We start from the raw sequence: 13,194 nt of genomic DNA on the forward strand, positions 1-13,194 counted from the left end.
CACAATATAGAAGTATTTTTCAAATAGATGTATTAAAATCATCTTCGCGTCTAGTTTAAAAACACATTTTATTAATAAAAAACACGACTATGAAAAAAAAACGTGGTGAATTTGTCTTCGAATAAACTAATAAAATTCACAAGCGGGTCTGCAATAACATAGATAAAATCTATACCAGTCATATCTTAAAAAATATTACATAAAATCACGTCTTGGGCTGTATATCCTAGAGCTTTTATATTAAAATAGAACCTGATTATTTGTTATATGTTCACAAGACTTTCTGTAGAATGTATAGATTGTCAATGTGTACTAAATGGCATTAACCAGTGTAAACTTCAAAGTGCAGCTATTTAAAAAAATGAAGAAGGAACTTATGAATGGATGGATTGATATTGTCACCTCCAATCGTTTCCAGATACCGTCAACAAAGATGTCAAAGGAAGAAGTTCACTCGGTTCGTTGTCGAATGGGGGCTGTCATGGGGGATTTCTCCCCCAAGCACTGAAACCTCAGATGAATGAAGCTCGCCCACTCCGTGAGCTGGGTAGTTGATTTAATTCTCAAATCATCGTCTGTTTTTCTACAATGCTTTAAATTACAAGCCAGTCCCTGGCATGAATAGATGCGGTCACGGGGTGTTTTCGTCTCTTTCATCTCGCTTTAAAGGACCGTGAGATATTCTTGTCCCTGACTTGTTGTTAGATTTGACAGCAGACCCATTCAGTGTGGAATTGGCCGCAATTAGAGCAATTATGCTGATTCGCACTTGTGTTAGTGATGGAACAGAGTTTTAGCTGTGTGTTAGTGTGTGTGTGTGTTCCATATTGGGCCTGCTTTAGGGTTACTACAGGCAACAGGAGAAAAAAACACACAGTCAATTTATGAACGAAACGAACACATGCAGACTAACATGATGGCTAATATATTATTACAGCGGTAGTTTCACTTATTTAGACTACCGGCGAGAGTAAAAATCAGCACTAGTAGGATATTTTGACTAACTGCAGCTGTCTGCAGTTGGATGGCAGATGCTTTATACCCATAGAGCTATTCCGGTTTGTTTATTAATTCATCAAGTCGTATAAAAGTAATTTAACACGTCGTCTTTGAAAGTCTAATTTTATATATAGAAGGCTTTGCACAAATAACTCATCTGCAGATAAATCGGATGACACAAAAATACACACTGAAAGGACATAAAAGGTAATCGACTTACATTAACACCAGCAACAATAATCGACTACGATTTTCTTCAAAGCTTCTATAAGCATACAATCGGCAAAATATTACATTTATTACGCCTCCTATGTTATTTGTAGCGTATATCTATGGCATTTTGTGTTTTCAGCACGAAAAACAGCTTACAAATGAACATATATGAAAATATAAATAAAATGCCACATGTAAACAATTGCAGTGAATGGCCAATGTATATGAAATCCGCATTTCTTTTTTGACCTCTGAACTGGATTTTAACGTAATTATTCATTCAAAAAAGCCATGCATGTGAATACAAATTCTGCTATATTTTACATCAGTTAATTCACTAACGAAAGTTAATCTGATATAAGCAGCGGAAGGATTTTAACAACACTGATTGTTTACAAGGATGCAGAGGTCATGTTTTTGAAACGCGTCGCCTTGTTTTTCACCCAAACATCAATCGCAAACTTCGCTGTCATTGAAGAATCCGGTGGCCGAAAAGCCGAAGAGCGCGGCACCTTAGAGCTCCGGTGGAACAGGTATGTCTCTAAGACCCTGCGGAGCCCCGCGGAACTCCGCCGTTAGTTGTCTATACTCTCCTGAGTGTTGCTAGTTATTTGGGAGGAGGCGCTGTAGCCATTTCATCACTTTAAAGGGAAAGAGAGCAAGGATCAGAGTCCCGGAGAAACAGTGTAACCAGAGAGCTGCAAACATTCCCACCACTCTCCGCTGAAACTGAGCACGGCTGAGGCGAAGGATAACTTCCAGCAGTCCATGCGGGGCTCCCTAAAAACGCAGAACAAGAAGCGTCTAACGGCGGTTTACTATTGCATTTTGTGCTTTTTTGTCAATGTGTAACGACCGGAGAACAGGTCTATGAGATTCTTGATCTGCCGTGAGAAGTTTGGTTGTTTGCCTAACTGGAGGTGGAAGAGAGAGGTTTGTTAGGGGGAGAACCTCAAAGCTCTGCAAAAGATGGTGTGGAGCATTGCTTTGAACAGAGTGTTTATGTGCGTTATCGCGCTATGGCTGGGATTTATATCGCCCCTGTGCAAAGCTCGGATTTACACCAACCATTGGGCTGTGAGGATAACTGGGGGTCCTGGCTTTGCAGATAGGATAGCGGACAAATATGGCTATAAAAACATGGGACAGGTACGTCTTTTCCGATTTAAGAATTAAGTTCTTTGAACGTGTTGCTTGCTTTGACGTTTTACTGTGGCTGCATTTTAAGTTTGCCCCCCCATTGTCAGACTTTATACTTTATGCTTGCCAGTGCGATTCACTTTTGAGTGCTTTCCAAAGAATATGAATGATGTACTTCCCAGCTGTGCATATCTCACTGCTCTTCGTCTTCTGTACGCATGTACGCATTTCTTTTTTTTTTTTTGCTCGAGTTTAGCTCTTATATATAATTATTGATCATTGTGTCGGTAGCGTGGAAAACAAGTAAATGCCAGGTACATGCACAACAGGTGTTAGTCTACAGAATTAAGTTATTCAGTATGCTCTTCCAGTGCCAGGTATGACTTTGAAATTAACGTCATCTGATATCGGCGGTCAACCTGTAGCCTAACGAATAATCGCACATCGAAGTTGCGCTAATCCGACGTGAGTCGCCTTGTTCTGAGATGTTGCATTATTATTGGGTTTAAATGATAATCTCTAAATTGGCTAGTGTGTTTTCATGTCACGTATCATAATAGCGATTAATGGTTGCAATACTCGCAGTGTCTTGCAGGTTGTTGGTGGGGATCCGGGTCTCTCTTCTGGATGTTTGTGTAATTGTCAGCAGTCCTCTTATAAATATGCACGCCTATCTAAAACTGTCCCCAGGGTAGTGGAGAGTATGTCCCGCTGAAGGAGGTCATCGTCTCTTAATGCAGTCTGTCAACTTCCTTTTTTGTGTCCGTGAAATGATTATCCTACATAGACGCCACAGTGGCTTACTACAAACTCCCCGTTTCAAAAATAAGTTCAGTTTTTAGCATGCCCTTTTCTCTTTGCCCCCTTCATATTATTTTTGACAAAGTTATTTTGTTTTTATGTCAGAAAGTTGACCCCTTCTGTAGATCTGTTGATATGTTTTATTTGAGGCATCTGATGTAGTGTAAATTACCTTTCCTTTCTACCCATTAAGTCGGTGCCAGATAATGTCTGCAAAGCCAGACCTAGGTTGTTTTTTGTGATATCATATTAAATGGCTGGGGATTTTTTTTCAAATGTGTTTTGTCATAATTTATGGCTGCTGCCTTGACTTCATCAGACTGGTCTCCTACATCTCCTGCTTTTGTCAAGCCACAAAGGGCTATTTTTCATGCTACACTAGGAACGGAACAATAGATGACTTTTGAAGTTTTTCTATTCCCAGGGCTTGGCTCCTGTTTTGGTTCTTGGCCTGTTGGTAGATGTAATGTGGTCAGGCGAAGGCGGGGTAGCCAGAAGTCACGCTGGATGACACTTCTGCACCTTGCCCAGGAGAAGGGAATTGAAGTTGGGACCCAAAGCTGTTTTCTGCCGGTCTGCTTGCGTGTGGTACCTGGAATGGCATATACCCAGCGGGCTCTATAGAGTTACTCTGCACGGACTGTGGTTGATGGCCGGCACCTCGTCACTGATGAGAAAGCCCATAATTAATACATGCACGTTTCTCATGACTGAGCTCAGACTCCACACCCTCCAGTAATACCAGTCTTCGGCATCCGGTGCATTTCCGCGTCTTCCCTCAAAAGGGGCAAGAAGTGAGAGAGGCAAGGTGTGAGAGTCCCCCAGAGCCTCCGTGTCCCTCCTGGTACTGTTATACTCCCAGGTCCAATGCAGATCTGTCACCGAACCTAAATTAGTAAAAAAATAAAAAGGTTGTTTTCCTCGAGCTTTGAAATGTAGATGCTCCCTGAAGACTGTCAGCAGTTCTATTTTAATGGGGGCGATGGGAAGCAATTAAGGAACAAAGGGTTGAGAGAGCTTTTGTTTTTATAATAGTTGTACCAGTGGTGATATTATTTTGTTGTTGTTTTATGTGTTAACTTAATAACTGAACAATGACTGTGGGTTTTGGGCTGTTCTATTTAACACTCTAGCCCATGTTGATTGTGATGATTTAATTAAAGGAAATGTGCATATTTCTGCATAATTTGCCTGATGTCAGCTTCTGCTAACAGTATGTTGCTATATGTGGCCAAAGGGAGAGAAACGTTGAACATTTAAATATCTCCCAGTAATATTTTGTAAATGACAATTCTAATTGTTTTGATTAGCTTTTAATGTGTGAATTTCAGAACAGTGTAATCTATTCCAAGCAGCCCCCCCTCTCTGTACTCTGCCGCATTGTTTAGAAAGATTTGAGCAATTCTGCCGCACATTGAAATTTGAAATGTGGACCTCCACTGAGTCCAATTGAGCGAATCCCGGGCCTTTTATGAGGTTAAGTGCTAAACCCCGGTGTGATTTGCATCTGAATGTTTGTGCTCGTTGTACTTTGACACTTAATGGGGAAGGGATTCCTTCACTTCCTGCTTGTGTCAACTTGTTCAGAGTGTTTTCCCTGGGGGTGATGGCTCCCTGTCACCCTCTCTGACCTTTGACCCCCTTGCCAAGTGTTTGCTGTTGGGGGGAAAACAATAAGTATGAATCACATTGATAAAATGGACGGTTTTCATGGTCGCCCGGTGTCTGAGTATGACTAGAAAAGGAAATGTATGAAATGTTGTCACGTCAGTCGGTCCATGGGGGTTAGGGATTTTCTCATACTTTTTGATGATTATTTATTGTGTGAGATGAGATGTGCTTCTTCTTATGGATCTGCAACCACAATCAATACGTGGCTCGGCGGTCTGGCACTGGAGGAAGCTCCTGGCCTTCTGGGATGAAAGGGCTGCTTTAGCTAGCTCCCTGGGGATCCTTCCCCCGATAGCGATTGCTGCTTTAATGTGTGGGCCGGGGCTGATCTCTGACGATAAAGTGAGCCGGAGGGGGGGGTTAGCTTCAGGAGCACGCTTTCATCTGGGGATAGCTTCATTGGAAGGTCTCTGCAGCTGTGCTGGGCCATGAGACCTTGAGGGTGGCATTCCTCACCTCCTCGGAGATGCCCCCTCCACTGGCTCTGGCAGGGCGCAGAAAGGGCTTGGGCCATGTTTGCCCGATTGACCAGATGGGGGCTTGGAGACTAAATTTATATCATTACGCCTTATAGGAGTTCTATACACAGGCCAGTTTGACCTCTTTTAAAACAGTGATTGATATTCAAAATTTTTTTAAAGTTGGGTGTGAAGGGATGTCGATAAAATGCCATTGGGAGGGGGGAGGAACTCTGGGTCGTATGCAAATAGGCTTTGAGTAGGATGATAGTTGGGGGCCCTTTTCTGCAAGCTGGGAGGAACGTCTGACCAGGTTGGAAGCCTAGTGCAAAAACATCGCACGTGTCTCGCAGTTTGTTGGGAATCTTCTCTTGTAAAGCCTAGAGCCTGCTTTGTAGGGCAGACCTCTCATTTCTCTCTGAAATAAAATGCCACTGATCATAACCCATTTGGCTCAACGTATCTGGTTCTTTCCAGTCTAGTCTTTTTCTTCCCCCGCTTTTAGTCTTTGCCAGAACTAAATGCTACTGTGTACTGACTCAAGGAATGTAATGAAATTTAAAATCCCTGCCTGCCTCTTTAAATTTCAGGTTTCATACTGTGACCTCAGCGTCATAAAGCCCAACAAGTGGCTGTACAGTAGCTGCTGTACGGTTTCAAAAGGTGCTTGAGTGACATTAGACCCATAGACACGCTTAATCACTCTTATTATCCGCAGTTGGTAATGATCAGACCAGCGTGTCTTCTGTATGGTCACATCCATCAGAGATCTTCCTTTGTGCTGATAAAACTATGGAACATTGAATATACCCCCCAAAACAGTATAAATATTGCTCAAAAATTAAGAAGCACAATCGCAATTTCGAAAACATTCCAGATCTGTATGAAGCAAATTTTTAAGCCAGTTTTGTTGCCGAATGACAGTTTCTTTGGCTGCACGCTTTGACATATTTATAGCGGTGATGTGTGAGCTGGAGTTTGTCCTGGAACTGGCTTGTTTTTTTGTCGTCAGGCTCTGCTTGCTCGGTAAAAAGAGCTGAGGCGCAGGATTGGTTAATTATCCAATGAGTCGGCTTCTCGTGTTTCGCCTGCTTGAAAAATGATCAGGATTCTAATGTGGCATCTTCAATGGCTTGCTTCAGTGGCGGATACATAATTTATGCAGCCTCATCAGAGACTTAACGTCTTCACAAAGTCTTATTACGTGATAGTTTGATAACCATCAAAGTATAAGGAAGTCAGAGGGCAGAATGTAGAGAAATGTGTTCCAGTTTGTTGTCAATGCAGAAGTTTTATTAAAATATGCTTTTCCCCGTTTTCTTTTTGTAGATCGGCGATTTGAAGGACTACTACCACTTTTTCCATAGCAGGACAATAAAAAGGTCAACACTGTCTAGCCGTGGTCGCCATAGCTTCATCTCAATGGAACCACAGGTAAGGAGATCCAGTCGGCCTGGCTGGTGAGATCTGCATTATTGATATGATATAGGACACTCTAGAAGGCTGCATGGAACTAAATAATCTCTATCCCAGTCTCTATGTTCCCATGTCCCTACTTGAGTAGAGCCCTCAACTTGATTAGACGACTGACAATCCCCCCCTATGCATCTTCACCTTTCCCTCAAAAGTATGGGCAGAGTGGCCTATATCCCACATCTGCATGCCGGTGTGGCATGGTGAGGATGGAGCTCTGCTTTCTCTCTGGGCAGAGCGGCCTATATCCCACATCCTCATGCCGGTCTGACATGATGAGGATGGAGATCTGCTTTCTCTCTGGGCAGAGCGGCCTATATCCCACATCTGCATGCCGTTGTGGCATGATGAGGATGGAGCTCTGCTTTCTCTCTGGGCAGAGCGGCCTATATCCCACATCTGCATGCCGGTCTGGCATGGTGAGGATGGAGATCTGCTTTCTCTCTGGGCAGAGCGGGCTATATCCCACATCTGCATGCCGGTCTGGCATGGTGAGGATGGAGATCTGCTTTCTCTCTGGGCAGAGCGGCCTATATCCCACATCTGCATGCCGGTGTGGCATGATGAGGATGGAGCTCTGCTTTCTCTCTGGGCAGAGCGGCCTATATCCCACATCTGCATGCCGGTGTGGCATGATGAGGATGGAGCTCTGCTTTCTCTCTGGGCAGAGAGGCCTATATCCCACATCTGCATGCCGGTGTGGCATGATGAGGATGGAGCTCTGCTTTCTCTCTGCGCAGAGCGGCCTATATCCCACATCTGCATGCCGGTCTGGCATGATGAGGATGGAGCTCTGCTTTCTCTCTGGGCAGAGCGGCCTATATCCCGCATCTGCATGCCGGTCTGGCATGGTGAGGATGGAGATCTGCTTTTTCTCTGGGCAGAGAGGCCTATATCCCACATCTGCATGCCGGTCTGGCATGGTGAGGATGGAGATCTGCTTTCTCTCTGGGCAGAGTGGCCTATATCCCACATCTGCATGCCGGTGTGGCATGATGAGGAAGGAGCTCTGCTTTCTCTCTGGGCAGAGTGGCCTATATCCCACATCTGCATGATGAGGATGGAGCTCTGCTTTCTCTCTGCTACTCGAAGATAGCTGCTGCTTTGTTCGCCTTTTCCTGGCCTGATACTCCTCCCATGCCAGGGAGATTACAGTATCGTGCTTCAGTCTTCCGAAATAATATCCAGCTGGAGTGACGACCCGGTTTTTGGATTTTAGCATGGAATGTGCGCAAGAAGTTAATAAAGATTGCCAGCTTCAGCTTTAGTTCCTGCAGCCTTTCCCTTCCCAGACCAACCCACCTTGGTTGGCTGTCAGTGTGTGTGGTTGATTTTAGAGACCTTTCTTTTGTTTGCTTTTATGATCATGGCTCATACCCTGCCTTAAGTACTGTCTGCCCATTTATCTGAGTTAGCGGATTTTAGTCCTCTCTATTGAACCTGATTCTAGATTTGTAACTGGGAGAGAACATTAATTTAATTGCCATCAACAAACAAGGTTTTTTTTTTTCTTTGCTAAACAGATTACGTCAAGACGCGCAGCATGATTCATCGGTAATCTTGACCCACCCAGAATTCCTCTTGTTTTAACGAGCTGATAGTTTTGCAGAGGGCAGGCTTCGGAAGTCGTCCTTTGACCTTGGTGATACCGCATTGTCACACTTCAGCATTTTTTCCCCTGTTTCCTTGGACCTACTGCATTGACCTGCTGGCTGTAAATTTTGTTCATACAGTGCAAACTATTTTGAATAAAAACGTTGTCGCTAGGGAGGCTGTTAGTCACGCTTTATGGATCTTTATGACTGTCCTGGACAAGGGTTCAGGGCTGGGCTGGGTTCACAAGGAAGGCCTCTATTACAGGTGAACCGGTGATATCATCACCCGTGGTCTAGAGAAGCAGAGGGGTGCCAATTGTGACACGATGGTTAGAGTGGTGGAGTAACGACGGTTCAGGGTTTTAGCATGAGGTACGCTTAGCATTTGTTCTGTGTTGGGGTTCGTCTCCTGATATCGGGATCAAAGCCCGTAACTTGCAGTGTCATAAATAGCAGCTGAGAGACTCTGTCACCTTGACTGCTCTCATGCTTATTCTATTCGGAGCCCCCCTGCACTCACGGGACATGGAGTGTTTATAAGGCAGGAAGGGGAAGGGGTGTCTCTTCATAGGGGAAGTTCTCGAAATATCACAATATTGCAACTTGTTAGAGCAAGTTCATTGCTTTGACTTGGTGGGGGGGGGGGGGGTGTGACTGGACTGTTTGTAGCTGGTATTTATTTTGAGATCTGAAGCTAATTCTGCTCTCTATAAGCCAGTGTGCACTCTCTATAAATGATTTTAGTGGTAAGTAATTTCGAAAGGTTACTTTCACTTTGATGTGATGATAATCACAATGTGTGCTTTTTCACAAGGTTAATTACAATGTTTTTGATCTGGCCGCATATGGAAGTATATCATTAGGAATCGAATAAAGTCTCGCTTTTGAATGGAACATAATCCAGGAATAGTTCCCAGAAAATCAGCCATATTAATAGAAAACTCAGAAATAACAATTTTAAATAGTTTAGGGGAATGAGCAAGCGCTAAGAAAATATAACAAATGTTAAAAGATAACAACATACTTTTGTTAATCCTCCTTCTTCTGGTTCACCTACCCAGCTGGTAGAGTCAGGTGTGTGATATCACACGTCCTCTTTATTGGTACGAGCTTAGCGTCAGCAGCATGTAGCAACTAGTAGCATAACCATTCTTGCATGCAGTAACTCCTGATTGTGTTCTTCCTAAAAGCATTAGCTGTCGGAGAGGCTAACATACTGCTGGTTTGCGGAGTGTGGGCTCTTCGTGGAAGGAGACTGTGGTTTGTCTTGGAGCAGGACCTGTGTTTGTGGACCATTTTCTAAACCCTCTATTGGATAGATAGGACAGTATTCTGTTCATAAACTCTGACGGCCTGTTTGAAGCAGGTTCAGCTAGTAATGACATGCCTCCGACATTCTCAGATACTAACCTATTTGCGTGGTTTTCCTTTGTTTGTTGTCAACGCGACGACAAACCACACCCTTATACTTGAGTGGGATATGATGTGCGGTGTGATTTCATACGACTCCTTGGTAACTCTGTCCACGTCGGTGTAAGCTGAGGGAGTTCTTGCGGAAAGAAACGCTCTGCTATAGGTCACTACCATGCAGAAAATGGCATGCAAACTCAGCCAATGAAATCAGGTGTTACAGATCACAGGTTTTCAACATTTCTGAAGCAAAATGAAAACAGACCAAAGCTTGTGACCCCCTACCACTAATACACGATTACATAAATCAGAGCTGGGAAAGCTTCAATATTTCTTCAGAATTGCTTTCAAGGGTGTACCTTGCTCTGAAACGTTTTTTTTGGTTTTCCTTGAATATTGAACGTTAATTGAACGAAAACGCTGACATTTGACACATCTCTGTGGACCTCCTGCAACTGCTCTGCAGCCCAGGCTGAAAATCCCTGTTATAGATCAACGAGATAATCATTACCAGAAACACTTCTGATATGCAGAAGTGGCGTTTTTCATGCAGCACAGAAAGTAGAATTTTGCATCCTCCTCTGCTAGATGGTAACCCCAAGTCCTTCCAACAAAGTTACTTAAAGCAGAGATGATAAATGACCGTTTTCCCATCAAAGACCATGTTAATACTTTAAGAAGTGAACCTGAACCTGAGCCTGGAATTAATTAGGTGTTAATAATCCAATTAATGTCAGTTCTGTATTTTTCAAGTACCGGTAATGGCTGAGATGAAGTGATGGCCTACGGCGGGTCAGTGGAGATGGATCATAATCTCATGGTCCGCGACTCGCACGCTCAGCCCCCATAGGAGTGCTGGATAAACTCGCCTTATCTCCCTCCATCCCACCCCTCGCCCCCCACACCAGCACAGGCTAACCTTTGAAGACTGTCATTCACTTCGCTCCAGCCAGTCTCTGCTGTGTGGCAAATGGCGGCCAAATTAAGCGGCGTGAGTGACAGGTGGAAATGCCTCTTGTTCCTGTATGGCATTAAACTGAGTGTGAGATCGTACACCATGGTGTCCATTCTTCACTGGCCTCTGGCGGGGCGCGCTCAGCATTGTGATTTAACTCGGCACTCCGTCTCCGTTCCTCAGGAGACGATCCGGTAGCAGTTGTGCACTGGGAGGTTTGAGGTCTGTAATTTGGAGTCTGGGTGAGCTTGGCCCAGGTGACGTATAAATGACACTAACAAGAGCCCTCAAGGCAGCATCTGAGGGTCCCTACCTCCACCAGGCGTTACCCTGCTACCCCCCTGCCCTGAGGCACATGTCAGGCTGAAAGCCTCAGTACCTACTGTTTGCAGCGTTTCCTTCTATGAGAGCGGGGGTGGGCTGGGTGGACATTGAGAGCTATGGTGATGACTAGTTTATTCTCTTTTGATTGTAATGGATTCCTACGCCTGAAGGCAGCATTGTCCTATAAATTTAGCAAATGTGCATTTTCTCGTGCATCCATGCTAGAGGATCATGAGATCTGGCATGAAAAACAAATGAAAAACAAAAAGCAGGCACCTCAGGTTTGCTTCAATATATTTGGTTTTCCTCCCAAACTTGGGTTTGTTTTTTTTAATTTGTTTATTTTTAAAAGCCGCATCATTTTTTTGGGGCGGGGGGGTGCATGAGTGTGTGTTTGTAGGCTCATGATTATTTTGTGTAGCTTAATTCCTTGGAATGGAATGGCATGTTAATTACTGCTGTAGCCTTAAATTAAGTAGTCTGGTTTGTCAATGAACCTGAAGTATTTTTAAGGAGGGATTTAAAAAAATGACACTCTGCATCTCAAAGTGTCGTGTCCCTTTTGTTGAGTGTCATCTCTTTTGCTAGTTGGATTCTTTTCAGATTGCTAAGACCTCCTTTTATGTAGACCATGGCTAAAAGAATGGGGGCGGGAGATTTCCTGGGTATATTCTGGCCATGAGTCAATATGCTCTAAGCTTGATTCAAAAGCCATGAAACTCGCCGGGGTTTTTGAGCGCCGCACGATTAATGTATTCATTGTTGTAACGGCATGCTGTCAAGCTTGCGTTGTGTGGCACAGATAAGGAGTGAATCTCGCCATGCTCCCTTCTCCATTTGTGAACTCGGTTGTAAAACGTTCTGCGGAGACCTTTTGAGGTGTAATGGGCCTTTTCGCTGGTCCCTGTTTTGTTCTGCTGTCCCATTGTGACTCAGAAGGTTCGTTTTTGCATTGTTACATATAAAAATTTGAATTCTTCTGATAATTCCTGCCGAGTCTGCAGGACAGATATAACTGTGAACTGAACTTGTGTTCTTTAGGAAATGGACGCAGGAAGCTCCACACCGATGGCTGTCAGGGCCTTTGCGGACTCGTGATTCCTGCGCTATGGTGTCTTGCTCGTGGTTGACCTCGTAGCGGGTAGTGCAGGCTGGTTTAAAGAGCACGCAGCATGTCGTGTGTGGCTGCTTGGGCAGAGTGACAGGTGATCGTCGGCCCTTTTTCACCCAGGATTCTTCTTCCCGATGAACGCTGATCTTCCATCACTGATTCTGAGGGCAGAGGTGAGGTAGGACGAGGCAGCAAGCTGAAGGGCAAGTTCTGTATTGATGTATTTGCATATTCATTATTCACAAACAGATTATTGTGTTATCCAACACGCTGCACTCTAAGGTTTTATAAATGAGGAAATGTGAACTTTGCCGTAGCTATTGCATACAACAGTAACCGTAAGAAATATAGTATCTCTGTTGTCTCCTGTATGCAAGAGTGCTGGGGAGAGTTCGATAAGGGATGGGGGGGGGACAGCTTAATTTAAATGTAAAGGGCTATTATCTAGGGGGAACAAATTAATTCAAAATAAATATTTGGGGGTACACTTCTCCCCCCGTCACCCAGGTTCCTACGCCCCTGCCTGTATGAACTCTATTTCTGTTTTAATTTAGTAAATTCAACACCTAAAATGCTGTGCTGCTCTTCATTCTTATGCCTAAAACGTGTGGCTTTGTAGCTGTAATCGTAATGCATGTTAGACACCAGAAAATCATGCTGAACGTGCGTCACTAGTTTGACTCTTAGAAGCTGCTTTGAAATGAAATAACTGGCTTTCCAGTCCCCTTCATGTCATTCGTTTCCTTATTTGAGGATCCGTGTTCCTGAAATTGATGGCAATTAATGCCTTCATTTTGTTTCATTCCCTTTTCCCTAACTTGTCTTATCTCTAATGCAGACAGAGCTGTTTATGGCCCCCTAAATTAAGGGCCAGTAATCACAGTACAAGTTTACAAAGCTAGTTTGTGTGTGTGTGTGTGTGTGTGTGTGTGTGTGTGTGTGTGTGTGTTTAGCAATATTTCTACACCCTTGATTGTGAAATGCCGCAGTTTGACCACAGGTCTCTGAGTTGAAAAGACATCAGTGCCCAGGGTTTGTGTGGCC

The 13,194-nt window shown here is 44.0% G+C and overlaps 1 protein-coding gene across 6 annotated transcripts in view; it reads left to right on the forward strand.

Annotated features, from left to right (window-relative positions):
- The first annotated feature begins 1,834 nt into the window (after positions 1-1,834).
- pcsk5b (proprotein convertase subtilisin/kexin type 5b) overlaps positions 1,835-13,194 on the forward strand; it is a 75,649-nt gene continuing 64,289 nt past the window's right edge. For all 6 annotated transcript variants that reach the window (XM_048978165.1, XM_048978173.1, XM_048978182.1 and 3 more), the window contains exons 1-2: positions 1,835-2,361; positions 6,612-6,716. In XM_048978165.1, coding sequence (XP_048834122.1) covers positions 2,182-2,361; positions 6,612-6,716 — 285 coding nt within the window. In that variant the 5' untranslated portion in view covers positions 1,835-2,181. The remainder of the gene's footprint in view (positions 2,362-6,611; positions 6,717-13,194) is intronic.

Source organism: Brienomyrus brachyistius, chromosome 2 (assembly GCF_023856365.1).
Source record: "Brienomyrus brachyistius isolate T26 chromosome 2, BBRACH_0.4, whole genome shotgun sequence".
NCBI lineage: Eukaryota > Metazoa > Chordata > Actinopteri > Osteoglossiformes > Mormyridae > Brienomyrus > Brienomyrus brachyistius.